This window comes from Anolis sagrei, chromosome X (genome assembly GCF_037176765.1).
Source record: "Anolis sagrei isolate rAnoSag1 chromosome X, rAnoSag1.mat, whole genome shotgun sequence".
NCBI classification, from domain to species: domain Eukaryota; kingdom Metazoa; phylum Chordata; class Lepidosauria; order Squamata; family Dactyloidae; genus Anolis; species Anolis sagrei.
The window spans coordinates 81,819,561-81,837,540 of NC_090034.1; the positions used below are offsets into that span (position 1 = coordinate 81,819,561).

Below are 17,980 nucleotides of genomic sequence, written 5' to 3' on the forward strand. Positions count from 1 at the left end.
CCACAGCAATTTGTTTTTTTTGCCTTATCAAACTGGGAGTGCATCTACACTGTAGAATTAATGCAGTTTGATACCACTTTAAGTACCATGGCTCATTGCTATGGAATTATGGGAGTTGTAGTTTGGGAAAGCACCAGAACACTTGGACAGGAAAGATTAAAGATAGCTCCCATGATTCTATACCATTGAGGCATGGTAATTCGAGTGGTGTCAAACTGCCTTAATTCTGCAGTGTAGATGCATCCTTCTCACTTCTCCTTTCTGTTAAGGTAACTCACTGCAAACTACTTAGTATTCACAGGCATTAAAATAAGTGGAGAACAAAGCGGGGAAACGAGAAGAGGAGAGAGAAGCTGAGATATTTAAAATCAGCTGAAAAAGAATGCGGATGGATTTGGCTTTTTCGAACAGTGACTTACCTTTAGCCCCACAGGAGTCAATGTGTCCTATGGAGAGAAAAAGTCAATATGAAAAAACAGTATGATCCCCACATTTAAGTGAATATGTTCCAAGATTCCCCCATAAATACTGGAAGCTCTTGATACAGGTTGGGGATACCATATCCAAAATGCTTGGGACCCAGAAATATTTTCAATTTCAGGGTTTTTCTATTTGCAAATAATAGAGAATTTTTCTGAGGTGGGAACTAAGTCTAAACACCATATTCCAGTGGTTCTCAACCTGGGGTCCCCAGATGTTTTTGGCCTACAACCCCCAGAAATCCTAACAGCTGGTAAACTGGCTGGGATTTCTGGGAGTTGTAGGCCAAAAACATCTGGGGACCCCAGGTTGAGAACCACTGCCATATTCATTTATGTGTTATACACATTGCTTGCAGGTAATTTCATACAATGCATGAAACATGCATTGAACCTGCCAGAAAGCAAAGGTGTCACTTTCTCATTGAATAATGTGAATTATTTTAAATATCAGAATTCTAGATGAGGGATGTTCAACCTATATAGAAATCTATATATTTTAATGATACTTGGGCTGGAAGTATACCATTGTATGGCACTGGATGACCTATTTTATAACCTGTCTTGGGACACATGATGGAAGAGAAACCAGCATACATGAAAGAAACAACATCTTGTGGCAATGAGTTCCACAGTTTAACTATACATTATGTGAAGAGTCATTTCCTTAAATCTCCTCCTGTTCATCTTCAGTGAACAACCCTATTGAGTCCCAGTTGCATAATGAGAGAGGAGGAAATATATTTCCCTATCTACTTTCCCCACAAACCTTGAATAATTTTATATGCCTCTATCACATTTCCCCTTCCGCACCTCTTTCCCTGCATTGTCCAATGAGCTCAGATTCAGAGGGAAATTAATTTATGCGAAAAGCCAGAAGCAGAGATATCGGGTCTCTTCCCGCTGCTAGCTTCCCCGCTTTCCTGCAATGTGCCGGGAGCAAATGCAAAGCAACCGCCGTAGTATTAAAAAAAGCCCAAATTAACAGGCTTGTTTTGCATAGTTGGTAGAAGTATGATTTGCATTATATGGGGAGGAAAAACCCAGTTTGGATGGAGGAGCAGAACTGGGACAAAGCTACCTAAGAAGAGAACCAACGGGTGATGCAGATTTAAAGTGAAATAGCTGGCTGCCTTGGTGACTGACATAATGTATATAACCTTTGAAGGCAAAAGAAGCAACATCCATGCAAAATCCCTAGAATCAGAGGCATGTCTTGTACCCATCATACTGCAGTGGCCCTTAGTCCAAAATACCTTGGGAGGATTATCTATACAAAGTAGACCAAGCCTCCATGCAGATGACTCGGAATGGTTGAAAGCGTTTTGTTCCAACCTATACCTAGAGTTTTCTTGAAACATTTTAACCAAATGAGGTGTGCCATGGCCTCCTTCTGGGGGTGAGAGAGTGTAATTTGCTCATAGTGTGTTCCTAAGGCTGAGTAAGGCTTCAAAACTTGCTCTCCCAGAGACATAGGGTTTGTCTGCACTAACCCTGAAAACATCCACCATTGGATATTTTCAGAATGCATCTTGGAGTTTCTCGCCCTAATCAGACATTGCTCCAACAACCAGAAACCCTAGACACACCATCAAACCATTGCTGATGTTCTCTGTAAATATCCCGGACTTCCCTGCCTTATTTATTTATTTATTTACTTCATTTGTATACCGCTATTCTCAGCCCTAAGGCGACTCACAGCGGTTAACAACAATCAAGCAAAGCAACACAAGGCAAAACAATCAAAGCAAAAATTCAATGCGGCATCAACAAGGTATTTAAAAACAATTAACACAGAAGCAGACTAAACAATTAAACAGTAGCAAACATTCAAGTGGCGTCTCATAACTAGAATCATGATCCAAACTCGTCAATCGTAGTTCCATTTCCTGAATTCATTGCACTGCCTATTCAAACGCCTGTTCAAATAACCAGGTTTTCACTTTTCTCCGGAATACCATCAATGAGGGAGCCAATCTAATGTCCGTGGGAAGGGCGTTCCACAGCCGAGGGGCCACCACCGAGAAGGCCCTGTCTTTCGTCCCTGCCAGCCGTGCTTGTGTTGCAGGCGAGATCGAGAGCAGGGCCTCCCCAGAAGATCTTAAAGTCCTAGTGGGTTCGTAGGCAGAGATGCGATCGGGTAGGTAACTTGGACCAGAACCGTTTAGGGCTTTATAGGCCAAAGCCAGCACTTTGAATTGGGCCCGGTAGCAAATTGGTAGCCAATGGAGCTGGCGCAACAGAGGGGTTGTATGCTCCCTGTGTGCCGCCCCTGTTAGTATCGTGGCTGCCACACATTGGACCAATTGAAGCTTCCGAGCCGTCTTCAATGGCAACCCCACGTAGAGAGCGTTGCAGTCGTCTAAATGGGATGTAACCAGAGCGTGGACTACCGTGGCCTTAGGACCTCATCAGATGCAGGGCAACATCTCCCCCACCTTTTCTATACACTTTTAAAACAGTTTAAAGACAGAGTTCCACTGAGCCCATCATATGATGCAAAAACACTTCCAGACGTTCCCTGTGGGACTCCATCTTAAAAGTGTGTTGAAAGTGTGTAGACACTGAGGTTTTAAGAATTTGGTAGCAATCATCTTCATAGTTCCTGATTTGCACAGAAATGGGTAAAGACACTTATTTACATGTGGGATGGGAACTGTCAGATTCCCTCATGTTAGATTGTTGCAGTGACATTAAAAAGTGGGCATTTCTGTAGGCGATCTGAAACTGAGCCTCAATGCTTTTTTTCTCACCAGTAATCCTCTTGTTTTGTGGTAATTTTAAAAAAATAATTTATTTTTCAGGAATTGTGCAATTTCAATATATCACCACATCGCTGTGGCTACATTTCCCTCTTTTTTGAGGCCTAGATTTTGAATGTCTGCAATTGCAAAGTTTCCTTTAAAAAAGAAAGAAGAAGAATGCAGAAGGGCAGGATTACACTCCACTTTAGGCAAAGTTGGAGCGTAATCCATACTTTTCTATAAACATCCCAGGGATTTGCAGCAGCAATCCATACGCTGATGGTGACAACATGGAGGATGAGGTGACCAGCCACTTGTCTCAAGACGAACTCAGTCTTTTGAGATATCAGCTCCATCTTTGGATCCATTGTTGCTCCAGGACTAATCTGCCTGGTGTAGATGTGGTCCTAGCCCATCCACCATGGCCACACACTGGCTCTCATTGTCAAGCAGTATTCACTTTGCTATTGCCTTCCTCTAAGGTTGAGAGTCTGTGCCTTGTCCAAAGTCAACCAATGATTCCATGGCTGAGATGTAGTAGTTGATACTGAGCTAAGTGGATCATTGGTCCCTTCATTCTTTCCCGCTCGTGAAACCCACAGCTTGAGGATTTGATTCCAATGATCCATTAAGAGGAAGTCCAGCCAAGAAACCAGTCTGTGGGTTTCCTCTCAAGTGTTTATTTATTTATTTATTTATTTAGAACTTTTATATACCTCTCACCTCTGACGAGGGACTCAGGCCGGTTTAGTGTTGAGAGGACCATTGCTACCATCTTATCCTTGGCCAACCCGAGCAACTGGTTGGCAAGGAGGAGCTAAAAGATAAACAAGGGAAGGGAGAGAGCACTGCAAACTCAAAGCTTCTTGATTGCAAGTCCTCTTTCTCCCACTTTCATCCTCAGTCGGGTGCCACGTGCCAAAATAGTTGCCATAGGAACCCTTTCTTGACATCTGGAAGCCATCTGAGGCTTCTTCATCCAGATGTTCTGGTGGATGGATGCCAGAAGGAAGAGGGAAAAGTGGGTTGGGAGGAGCATGGGTGGTATGGTGAGGAATCTTCCTTGTGCAAAATGAACAGATACCCAAATCCAACCCATTGGGGTTGGAAGAAGTACTCAGAAGAGCAGGGGTGATTTAAATGGGTCTAAACGATGAGATGGATGGATAAATCCATGGTTCTTTTCAAGGTTCCAGCTCTGCAGCTGCTGTTCAGGCTTTCGAGCCAACAGAGATGAAGCTGCCATGTGGGGAAAGATCTAAGAATACTTCCTTTTGCCATTAAAGGCTCCCATGTCTTCTCAGGGGCTAAAGATCAAGTGAATTTGACTGGGAGTAAAAGTTCATTGCTTAGCTAAACATGGATATTGCAGTCTCCATTGCAATTGCAGTGAAGATACAGCAGGTTTTCTAACCTGGAAACAATGAGATGGGACAAAGGGTGCATCTACACCAGTGATTTCCAACCTTTTTTTTCCCAACCATGGACCACTTGACCACAAACCACATGACCAGGGACCACTTTGACCAGGGACCACTCTCCAACATTATTACCACAAGAGGTGTGAATCAGTTTTTGGTCAACTTTAGATCCAGTTTGGTTGTTCGGGGTGTTGATTCAGAAAATTGCACTGGATAGACCACATCAACTCTAGTTTTTGATACAGGACATATGCCATCCAGTAGTCACCATCTGCTCACCCACAGAAAAGGATATTTAAAAATCTGGAGCTGAAGTTATAGTAGTAATCTTTCGTGGGTAGTCAGCCTCTCCCCTCTTGACATCCCCATTGCCTCAGCATTATAAGAGGGTTTTGTGAGACCAGTCACTCTTGTTGCCATGTGGTTTTGAGGCAACGATGTAGTACTGGTGAGGCCGTGGACCATATTTTAGTTCTTGGGGACCACTGGTGGTCCATGGACCACACGTTGGGAACCACTGATCTACACTGTCAGTGTATACAGTCTGACATCACTCTGCTATGGAATCTTTGGAGTTGAATGTTTACAAAATCTTCAGCTTTCTCTGGTAGAAAGGGTTGGTCTCTCACCAACCTACAACTCCCAGTTCTAGTGGTATCAAACCTCATTCATTCTACAATGTAGAGGCACCCAAAATTCCCGAGTGGACTAAAGTCACTAACAACAATCTTCTTACACATAATTTCAGTCTTGCCTTGCCTCTGATTAGTATCTCAAAGATAAGATGGTAGCAATGGTCATATTGGAAAATATTTTTGAGGTGACTAGGGTGGTCAATGTACTATTTACATCACACCAAGAGTTGGGAATGTATTGAGCTTCTGTGAGCAGAGCGTCTGATATTTCATAGATGAAAACATCTGAACATGATCAAGATGGCAAAATTTATTACTGAGGAAAAACACATAAAGCTAAGAGTGGTTGTAGTAGTTGGCTTTTGCCTGCCCATACCGAGAAGAATAAGATGCATTCCACACACAAACACACAGATACACACATACATATATATACATACTACTTTTTTACTTTGAGCTCAGCTTGGAACAATGGAAGTGAGCTGTGGGCAAAAGTGGGAGGAAGCAAGGAAAGCTGGGACATTTCTGAAGCAGCTGGAGAAGTGGGAAGGCAGAGGATGAATTAGGACAGTACCTGCTGCCAAATCAGGGCAGTAGGATGGAATGGATAGGCTAAATCCATCCAAATTTAGTAGGGTCACCTCTGCAGTGATGAAGGGTCCCAAATAGTGCTTCCAAATCCCAGATCCACACTCAGTAACCATCGCCATGTCTGACCCCAACCTTTCATGAAAGAGAAGGATGCAAAAGGGAATTGAAATAAGCCTGAACCTGCAAACTACTGCAACTGTCCTCCTGAGTTTGCAACCAGGGGATCCATTTGCACACCTCGTCCAGAGCTCATTAGAAAATTAATGCTGTATTAACCATGCCCCCTTGACTTACATTTGCATGTGGTGACCTCTGCAGACACGGGGGACACTGCAAAAAGAGAAGGCAATTAGAAAGATGGAAAGGAGAAAGGCTTATAATTAGGGCTGCAACACAGTCAGAGGAAAGCTAGGCATATTTACATAGAAACCCATCCTTCTTTGTCCGAAGCACCCTCTCTGCTGGTAACTACGGCCCTGATTTTGCATGTTTCCATTAGTTCTGAACAATCCAAATAGCCAATTGCTTTCTTTTTCTTTTAGTGGGAATTATTTCTAATATGAATCATCCCAAAAACTGTCAGTGGTAGGCACCATCTTAAAGAGGCATGATTCCAATTGCTTCACAAAACGAAGGGATGCTTCATCTAAAATAATGTTTACTCGGTACACATATAAAGATGCATTATAGGAAAGAAGGAAAGAAAGCTTCATCTTATACAATTGCTTTATGAATACTCAAATATATGCAGGCTTACTAGATCAATATATTTGTTTAACCTTACAATGCTATGACTTCTCCCTTTCTCTCTACATATATTCTCTACTTCTGCGAGCATCTGATGGCACAGCGGGTTAAACCGCTGAGCTGCTGAACTTGCGGACCAAAAGGTCGGCAGTTCGAATCCGTTGAGCAGGGTGAGCTCCCGCTGTCAGCCCCAGCTTCTGCCAACCTAGCAGTTCGAAAACATGAAAATGTGAATAGATCAATAAGTACCACTCTGGTAGGAAGGTAATGGCGCTCCATGCAGTCATGCCAGCCATATGACCTTGCAGGACAACGCCGGCTCTTTGGCTTAGAAATGGAGATGAGCACCACCACCCAGAGTAAGACACAACTAGACTTAATGTCAAGGGGAAACCTTTACCTTTACTATCTATCTATCTATCTATCTATCTATCTATCTATCTATCTATTGAAAACACACACATATACACATTCTGTATTTAGGGATGTATATATTCACTTATTTTTGTTCTTGCAAAAGGGGTTGTAGACGTGCTGGGAAAGAGAACAAGAGTTTGGGTTGTTTCCCACCTTTTGGGATTTCCTTTGTGAAGAATTCACTTTCTGTTTGTCACAAAAACAGCACCTTTTTATTTTTAAAGAAACAGCTGCATATTGCAGAAAATGTGCCTTTCTGTGCAAATGTGTTGGTATTTGTACAAAATCTATTTTTGTTCCCAAATACATAAATAAAAAAAAAATATCAATGGCTTTCTCTGTGTAGTCTGACATGGTGGTTGTGACAGTGGTCCAGCATTTCTGTGTTCTCAAATAATATGCTGTGTCCAGGTTGGTTCATCAGGTGCTCATCGAAATCCACAAGCATGCAGACAATTTCAACAGAAAGGAGGAAACAATGAAAATGAACAAAATCTGGCTACCAGTATTAAAAAAAAACCTCTAAAATTAGAACAGCACAACAACAGAGAGGAAACAAACAAGGACATCTAATTACCTCTCAACAAAAGATTGCTCCAGGCACTGCCAGGCAATCAAATGCTAATCAAGGTGATCAGTTGAAACATTCACACCTAGCTCCAGAAGACAAGAGTCCTTTGTCCCACCCTGGTCATTCCACAGATATATAAACACTTTTTCCTAGTTCCAACAGACCTCACAACCTCTGAGGATGCTTGCCATAGATGCAGGCGAAACATCAGGAGAAAATGCCTTTAGAACATGGCCATATAGCCCGAAAAAACCTACAACAACCCACTATTATTATTATTATTATTATTATTATTATTATTATTATTATTATTTCATTGGAACTTGTGCCACAAATACCATCTGCCTGCGACAAAGAACTGGTGGGATCACAAGCCGGAAAAAGTTACAGAAAATGAACACGCCAAACTCCTCTGGGACTTCTGGATTTACTCAGACAGAGTTTTGGAGCATAATATTCCTGACCTCACAATCATGTTAAAAAACAAAGTATGGATCATTGATGTCACAGTCCCAGGTGACAGCAGGATTGCAGAGAAACAACTGGAAAAGCTGACACAGTATGAGGATTTAAAACTGCAAAGACTCTGGCACAAACCTGTAAAGGTGGTCCCAGTGGTGATCGGCACACTGGGTGCAGTTCCTAAAGACCTTGGCCTGCACTTACACACCATCGGCACTGACAAAATTACCATCTGCCAGCTGCAGAAGGCCACCTTACCGGGATCTGCATGCATTATTCACTGATACATCACACAGTCCTAAACACTTGGGAAGTGTCCGATGTGTGATCCAATTCAACAGCTAGCAGAGTGTCTCCTGTGGACTCCTCTTGTTGTGTTTCAAATTATTATTATTATTATTATTATTATTATTATTATTATTATTATTATTATTATTTAATTTATTTATAGAGCTCCCTATCTCCCCGAAGGGACTCAGGGCGGTTTCCAACAAATATGGCAAACATTCAATGCCAAAAGAAAACCATACAAACTAGTTACATCAGGACAAGACACATTAGACAATATAGAACAACATAAGTGTAACTTAATAAACAAAATAGTGAAAAATAAAAATAAAACAAAACATCATAAAATACAAACACACTGATGTTTATGCAGATGCACCCAAAGTCTCAGTAAATAGAGTGGAACTTACTTTTCAGTAGAAGCATAGAGGATTGCATTGTTAGAAGCTCAGTTGTTTGTAATGCAACTGGCCACCCCTGTTTTCCCTGGCAAGGTATTGAGAGCAACCATAGCTTTCCCTTGCATGTGAGGATTTGTGGCTTAACCACTGTTTCCTTCTGCCAAACCAACTCAATCTGAGATGCTGCCCATGGGAGGAAGTAAAAGACAGATCTCAGGCTGAGATTTTAAAGAGAAGCAATGGTTTCCTTGCTTTACTGTCAGTTGAAGGCATAGAAATGGATAGTTTTGTGGACTCTGGAAAAGTGCCTCTTCCTGTGCGTACCAACCAAGGTGCTTAAGAACATCAGAAGAAACCTGCTGAAGAAAACCACAAGGACATGTTGTCCAATATTTCCTTCTTACCAGCCAAATATCTCTGAGAATCTACAGCTATCAAACAACAACTAGGTTTGCTCCCTCTTCTGCATGTGTCCAGACTCTAAAGATGCACCTTGGATAAACCTTGTACACTTTGGACTAAAACCCAGAACAGATTCACTGCCCCAGCAACATGAAATCCAACTGTCTTAATTGTCATTTGATAGCTACAGATTTCCAAGATCTTTGCTAGAGCAGAAGGTTGGACAAGTTGTTCCTGAGGTCTTTTGATGTCCTTAAGCAGGCTTTAAAGGAGTCAGAGTTTTAAAGGAGCTCTCCAAAATGCTAACCCTATTTCAGGAGTTGGGTTCAGCACCCTGGAGAGCACCTTTGGAATGCAGATTAAACCTCTATGACAGTGGTTCTCAACCTTCTTAATGCCGTGGCCCCTTAATATAGCCCCCCATTTTGTGGTGACCCCCAACCATAAAATTATTTTCGTTGCTACTTCGTAACTGTAATTTTGGCTACTGTTATGAATTATAGAATCATAGAGTTGGAAGAGACCTCATGGGCCATCCAGTCCAACCCCCTGCCAAGAAGCAGGAATATTACATTCAAAGCACCCCTGGCAGATGGCCATCCAGCCTCCGTTTAAAATGTAATGTAAATATCTGACATTCAGAATGTATTTTCATTCATCGGACCAAATTTGGCACAAACACCTGATACGTCCACATTTGAATACTGGTGGGGTCAGGGGCTGGATTGATTTTTATCATTTGGGAGGTATAGTTGCAGGGATTTATAGTTCACCTGCAATCAACGAGCATTCTGAACTCCACCAATGATGGAATTGAACCAAACTTGGCACTCAGAATTCCCATGACCAACAGAAAATACTGGAAGGATTTGATGAGCATGGATCTTGGGTTTTGGAGTTGTAGTCCACCCACATCCAGAAAGTACTGTGGACTCAAACAATGATGGATCTGAACCAAACTTGGCACTAATACTCAATATGCCCAAATGTGAACACTGGTGGAGTTTGGGGAAAATAGACCTTGACATTGGGAAGTTGCAATTGCTGGGATTTATAGTTCACCTCCAATCAAAGAATATTCTGGACTCCACAACTGATAGAATTGGGTCAAACTTCCCACACAGAACCCCAATGCCCAACAGAAAATACTGTGTTTTCTGATGGTCTTTGGCGACCCCTCTGACACCCCCTCGTGACCCCCTCAGGGGTCCCGACCCCCAGGTTGAGAAACACTGCTCTATGAACTTTGACATAGCCCAAACTTTAACGGAGCGATCCAGATTGTTGGCCAGATTTTGGGAATTATATTTCAGATCTCCGACACGTCCCCATTGACCTGGGAACCACCAGCTACCACTTTCAAATATACACAACTGTGGCAAGCAAAAGTACAGAATCAGAACCAGAAGAGACCTCAAGGGCCATCCAGTCAAATCCCTTACTGTCAGGTAGAAGGACACAATCAAAACCCTTTTAACAGATGGCCATTTGGCCTTGGTTTAAAAGCCAAAGTAGGCAGGAGACCCCATTGGGTGCAAAGGAAGCATATTCCACCATCAAATAGCTTTAAGTTCTTCCTAATGTTTCCCCAGCAATTTGAATCCATTGCTCTGTTTCTAGCCTAGCTGGCTTCTTCCTCAATATGGCCTCAGTTCAAATATTAAAACATGATTATGTCTCTTGTCTTCCTTCCTTTCTTAAAGTTAAATGTACCCAGTTCCTTCAACTGCACTTCATAGCAACCTATAGTTTCCAGACTTCTGAGTGTTTTGGATTCCAACTCCCACAAGCCCTGTCCAGCTTGTCCAGTCCTGGGAGCTGAAAACCCAAAACATCTGGAGGACCAAAAGTTGGACACCACTGATCTAAACACTATGCTCCTATAGATGCAGCCTGCCTTTTATTTCTCTCTGTATATCTATAGAGCAGCATTTCTCAACCTGGGGGTCAGGACCCCGGGGGGGGGTCACGAGGGGGGTTTCAGAGGGGTCATCAAAGAGTATCAGAAAACACAGATTTCTGATGGCCTTAGGAACCTCTTTGGCAGAGAAGGCTCCACCTGTTCTTCTCTTCCTTTTTGGTGTTGGTGAACTACAACTCCCAGAATTCAAAAACAACCCCCCGCCACATCCCCACCAGTATTCAACACTTTTTTTGTCATGTCAGGAGTGACTTGGGAAACTGCAAGTCGCTTCTGATGTGAGAGAATTTGCCATCTGCAAGGACGTTGCCCAGGGGACGCCCGGATGATTGGATGTTTTTACAATCCTTGTGGGATGCTTCTCTCATGTCCCCGTATGAGGAGCTGGAGCTGATGGAGCTCATCCGCCTCTCCCCAGATTCGAACCTGCAACCTGTCGGTCTTCAGTCCTGCCAGCACAGGGGTTTAACCCACTGTGCCACCGGGGGCTCCTATTCAACACTGACCATGTAGGTAGCATATCAAGTTTGATATAGATTCATTGTTGGCTGGGTTCAGAGTTCTTTGAATGTAGGTTAACTATAAATCCTAGCAATTACAACTCCCAAATACCAAGGTCTATTTCCCCCAAACTCCACCAGTGTTCACATTTGGGCATATTGAGTATTTGTGTTTGGTCCAGATCCATCATTATTTGATTCCAGTTTTCTCTGGAGGTAGGTGAACTACAACTCCAGAACTCAAAGTCAATGCCCACCAGACCCTTCCAGTATTTTCTGTTGGTCGTGGGAATTGTTTATTATTTATTTTATTTATGTCACTTTTATCCCGCCCATATCAGCCCGAAGGCGACTCAGGGCGGCGTACAAATTGGCAACAATTAGATGCCATATAAAAATACACACATCAGTTAAAAGCAAAAAATTGCATCACAATACATTTAAAAACCATAAAAGCAATAAAAATTACAAAAACTATGTCTTCTTGTTCAATTCCTCAACCGTTTCCATAGTCTTAGATGTTCCTAGTTCATATTCCAATTTGAGTTTATCTGGTCATGCTGAAGTTCCAAACGCTTGCTCAAAGAGCCAAGTTTTAACTCTTTTCCGAAAGGTCGCGAGGGAGGGGACTGATCTAATATCCTAGGCAGGGAGTTCCACAGCTGAGAGGCCACCACAGAGAAGGCCCGGTCTCTCATCCCCACCAGATGTGCCTGTGGAGCAGGCGGGATTGAGAGCAGGGTCTTCTCAGAAGATCTCAACTTTCTGGAAGGTTCATAGGGAGAGATGCATTCGGATAGATAAGCTGGGCTGGAACTGTTTAGGGCTTTATAGGCTAAAGCCAGCACTTTGAATTGTGCCCCAAAGCAAATTAGCAGCCAATGGAGCTGGCACAGCAGTGGAGTTGTATGCTCCCTGAGCACAGCTCCCATTATTCTGTGTGCCAAGTTTGGTTCAATTCCATCATTGGTGGAGTTTGGAATGCTCTTTGATTGTAGGTGAACCATAAATCCCAGCAACTACAACTCCCAAATGTCAAAGTCAATCTCCCACCCCCAACTCCAGCAATATTCAAATTTGGGCGTATTGGGTATTTGGGCCAAATTTGGTCCAATGAATGAAAATACATCCTGCATATCAGATGTTTACATTATGATTCATAACAGTAGCAAAATAACAGTTATGAAGTAGCAATGAAAATAATGTCATGGTTGGGAATCACCACAACATGAGGAACTGGATTAAGGCGTGGTGGCATTAGCAAGGTTGAGAACCACTGCCATTGAGTCTCTGGTCCACAGAGCATCTTAGAGCATCTGTGCATACTCAGGTATGCACCTGAACATAGAATCATAGAATCATAGAATCAAAGAGTTGGAAGAGATCTCATGGGCCATCCAGTCCAACCCCCTGCCAAGAAGCAGGAATATTGCATTCAAATCACCCCTGACAGATGGCCATCCAGCCTCTGTTTAAAAGCTTCCAAAGACGGATCCTCCACCACACTCCAGGGCAGAGAGTTCCACTGCTGAACAGCTCTCACAGTCAGGAAGTTCTTCCTCATGTTCAGATGGAATCTCCTTTCTTGTAGTTTGAAGCCATTGTTTCGTGTCCTAGTCTCCAGGGAAGCAGAAAACAAGCTTGCTCTCTCCTCCCTGTGGCTTCCTCTCACATATTTATACATGGCTATCATATCTCCTCTCAGCCTTATCTTCTTCAGGCTAAACATGCCCAGCTCCTTAAGCCGCTCCTCATAGGGCTTGTTCTCCAGACCCTTGATCATTTTAGTCGCCCTCCTCTGGACACATTCCAGCTTGTCAATATCTCTCTTGAATTGTGGTGCCCATAACTTCACCTAGGCATTCATATTTGGATGAGGCTCACGATTTCCAAAGAGATGTACATTGAAACACAGGCCCGGTCCTTGACATTGAGCGGGATCCATGCTTTGATCCACCTCCTCCTTTATAACCCTTCTCTCTCCTTCCAAGCCTAGCAACACTTTATGCATCCTACAGGTTTCTAAAAATAGTCCAATCCAATAACTCAAGGGGTGGCAGCCGAAACAGAAAGCTCCCAAAAGCACACAATGGCATCGATACTAAATAATGTATAATATGTAGCGGATTGGGAAATTAATTGCCATTTTTTTCTGTGCATGCTCTATATTTCCAGCCCATCTGTTGTCAATTCTAGATGTATTTATCAGGTGGTTTGAAGGGGGGCTTATATTTGCAACTGTTAGCCTTTAAGGTTTTTTTTTTTACCATTTATGCTTGTCTATTTTATAATTGTCCATATATTACTCATTATTTATTATCAACGGAGCCGTGCACCTTCTAAGTGCCATCCGATTTTGCTTTTGCTTTATAATAACAGATGGTAAATCTGATTGAATTAGGGATGGGAGAGCTTAGCACGGCTCCCCTTAGATTATCTCAGAAATTACTTCTGGAAATCTGGCTCGGTTTACCCTTTCATAACTCTATGGGAGAAGTGGGAGAAGTGTGGGTTGTTTTCTTGACCCTACAAAAGCCCCTGCTTTAATTGCCATGGTATTCTGGAATTGTAGTTTTGCAAGGTCTTTCACCTTCTCTGCCAAAGAGAGCTGGTGCTACCCTAAAACTACAATTCCCAGGATCCCATGGCATTGAGCCATGGCAGCTAAAGTGGTCTGAAACTGCATTAATTCTATAGATGTGTCCTAGTTGAAGAGAATAGCAGACACCAAAGGAACTCAAGGTCTCCATTAGCTACAGAAATGCCTCCTGATAGTGATGCATAGAATGTTAGAATAGATACAATCTTTCTTATTCACAAAAAAGAAGATCAAACATGGTTTTTTTTTGTATTGTCGAAGGGTTTCATGGCTGGAATCACTGGGTTGTTGTGAGTTTTCTGGGCTGTATGGCCATGTTCTAGAAGCATTCTATGGCAGGCATCCTCAGAGGTTGTGAAGTCTGCTGGAAACTATAAAAATGGGGTTTATATATCTGTGGAATGTCCAGGGTGGGAGAAAGAACTCTTGTCTGCTTGAGACAAGTGTGAATGTTGCAATTGGCCACCTTGATTAGCATTTAGTGGCCTAGCAGTTTCAAAGTCTGGCTTCTTACTGCTTGGGGGAATTGTGTTTTTTCCTCTTTGGCTTTTTAAACATCATTTTTAATGTATAAATGCGGCTAGGTGGTGCAATGGTTTAAACTCTTGTGCTGCTGAACTGCTGACCTGAAGTTTGACAGTTTGAATCCGTGGGACAGGGTGAGCTCCCGCTGTTAACCCTAGCTCCTGTCAACCTAGCAGTTCAAAATATGCAGATGTGAGTAGATAAATAGGGACTGCTTCAGTGGGAAAGGCAAAAAATGCCCTAAGCAATCGTGCCAGTCACACGAACAAGAGGTGACAATGCAGGCTCCTTGGCTTAGAAATGGAGAACAGCACCTCCCGCAGAGCCAGAGATGAGCACTGCCTCCAAAGCTGGAAATGAAAGGAGAAGCCGTTGCCTTTGTTTGTGTTTGTGTGTCTCATTGTATTGTAATAAGGTATTTAATGTTTGCTGGTATCTGCTTATACTGTAATCCACTCTTAGCCCCCGGTGGCCCAGTGGGCTAAACTGCTGAGCTGCTGAACTTGCTGAACAAAAGGTCACCAGTTCAAATCCAGGGAGCGGGGTGAGCTCCTGCTGTTAGCCCCAGCTTCTGTCAACCTAGCAGTTTGAAAACATGCAAATATGAGTAGATCAATAAGTACTACTCCGGCAGGAAGGTAATGGTGCTTCATGCAGTCATGCCGGCCACATGACCATGGAGGTGTCTACGACAACACCGGCTCTTCAGCTTAGAAATGGAGATGAGCACTAACCCCCAGAGTCGGACACGACTGGACTTAATGTCGGGGAAAACCTTTTACCGCTCTGAGTCTCCATGGGGAGAAGGGCAGAATATAAACACATTATTATTATTATTATTATTATTATTATTATTATTATTATTTGAAACACAACAAGATTAGTACACAGCAAACAAGATCACTCTGCTGGCTGTTGTATTGGATCACACATCGGACACTTCCCAAGTGTCTAGGACTGTGTGATGTATTGGCAAATAATGCGTGCAGATCCCAGTAAGGTGGCCTTTTGCAGTTGGCAGATGGTAATCTTGTCAGAGCCAATTGTGTTTAAGTGCAGGCCAAGGTCTTTAGGCACTGCACCCAGTGTGCCGATCACTACTGGGACCACCTTTACTGGATTATTATTATTATTATTACTATTATTATTGGGAAAAATCCTATTTTCCAAAACCCCCACACTGTTGAAAAAAACTCATTGCTCTGCATTTCTATCACTTTTTTTGTTATAAGGAACCTATTCTATTTTATTCATATCTTGCTTTTCTCCAATAACAAACCCCAAGAGGTTGTCGTTTGACACAAAAAACTTCTTGAGGAAAAAAAAACCCCATAGTTTGTGTCAAGGAAATCCTTTGACAAAGTTTCAAAGTTTTCAAAAACTTTTTAAAAATTTTGCAAAAGCTTTCATCATCTGTCCAGCAGTGAGATTAAAAAAGTGTTTTCTGCGTTCTCGAAATGTAGTTACACCTAGGTTAGTGGCTATATTTGTCAAATAGAGACTGAAGAGCCTAGCTTAGTCTATGAGCCTCCAGGGCACACAAGACTTTCCTTGGTTTCTTTTCACCATTGATGGCTCCGGAGTCTGGGCCACACAAAGGAGCCCTCAGAAACCACTATTTATTAGGCTCTTTCCAGGAAAGGTTTGGCATCAATGAAGCTTTAAGTGCTACAAGGTTCTGCAGGAACAAGCTGAGATTTATTCAAAATTGGTGGGTAAGGAAATGGGAAAATTTTAAGGTCTTCCAGGGATCTTTTTATACTCCACAGTCACAGCATTTCTGATTCCATTTCAATTGCTGTGAATGCATCCTTTGGAAAACTGGGATTTGTAGTTTGGTCAGTAAGGTGTTTTAGTTAGACATCAACAATCTCTAACTATAGGAAGAGCTGATGCAAAGGCTCTAGTACAGAGGTTCTCAACCTTCCTAATGCCGCGACCCCTTAATACAGTTCCTCATGTTGTGGTGACTCCCAACCATAACCCTAACATTATGAATTGCCATATAAATAATGATCTGCAGGATGTATTTTCATTCACTGGAGCAAATTTGGCACAAATACCCAATATGCCCAAATTTGAATACTGGTGGGGTTGATTTTGCCATTTGGGAGTTGTAGTTGCTGGGATTTATAGTTCACCTGTAAACAAAGAGCATTCTGAACCCCACCAACAATGGAACTGAACCAAAGTTGGCACACAGAACTCCCATGACCAACAGAAAATACTGGAAGGGTTTGGTGGGCATTGACCTTGAGTTTGGGAGTTGAAGTTCGCCTATATCCAGAGAGCACTCTAGACTCCAACAATGATGGATCTGGACCAAACTTGGCACTGATACTCCATATGCCCAAATGTGAACACTCGTGGGGTTTTGGGAAAATAGACCTTGAGATTTGAGAGTTGTACTTGCTGGGATTTATAGTTCACCTACAATCAAGGAGCGTTCTGAACTCCAACAATGATAGAATTGGGCCAAACTTCCCACACAGAGACCCCCATGACCAACAGAAAATACTGTGTTTTCTGATGGTCTTTGGCGACTCCTCTGACACCCCTTTGTGACCCCTCCAGGGGTCCCGACCCCCAGGTTGAGAAACACTGCTCTAGTAAAACCTATTGAAATAAAGGACTTCTGGTCTATAGAATGGAGGACCCAGAAAATGCTTAGAGATGTGAGCTCATACTTTGTTAGATCTGGGGCCCCATCTACACTGCCATATTCCAGATTATCTGATTGGAACTAGACTATATGGTAGTGGAGACTCATATTATTCAGTTCAAAGCAGATAATCTGGATTCAGAAACTTGATTATATGGCAGTGCAGATTCAGCCTGGATAACAGGAGGACATCTAGCCCAAAAGTACAATGGAGGACCAGAGGCGGCCCTAGGTAATTTTCAACGGTAAGCAAACAGTATTTTGGCACCCCCCCCTCCAACCAATCACTGATATATATTTTCTGTTCGTCATGGGAGTTCTGTGTGTCATATTTGGTTCAATTCCATCATTGGTGGTGTTCAGAATGCTCTTTGATTGTAGGTGAACTATACATCCCAGTAACTACAACTCGCATATGTCAAGGTCTATTTTCCCCCAAGAGCGCCTCAAGAGCTTACAAATGCTTACTTTGCGTAATGGGTTGAGCCGCCCCTGTGGAGGACCTAGAAAATGTCCAGAGAAGACATATTTTGTTCGAAATGGGTAAATAAAAGACTTCTGGCCCGGGAATGCCATAAAGTAAGGGACTTAGAAAATCCCTTGAGAGGATGTATA

At 42.6% G+C, this 17,980-nt stretch overlaps 1 protein-coding gene across 5 annotated transcripts in view; it reads right to left on the minus strand.

Moving 5' to 3' along the window:
* Window positions 1–17,980, minus strand: part of COL16A1 (collagen type XVI alpha 1 chain) — a 215,668-nt gene that overhangs the window by 126,022 nt on the left and 71,666 nt on the right. For all 5 annotated transcript variants that reach the window (XM_067460593.1, XM_060785720.2, XM_067460594.1 and 2 more), the window contains exons 10-11: window positions 6,165–6,200; window positions 420–446 (exon numbers count right to left, since the gene is read on the minus strand). In XM_067460593.1, the coding sequence (XP_067316694.1) occupies window positions 420–446; window positions 6,165–6,200 (63 nt within the window). The remainder of the gene's footprint in view (window positions 1–419; window positions 447–6,164; window positions 6,201–17,980) is intronic.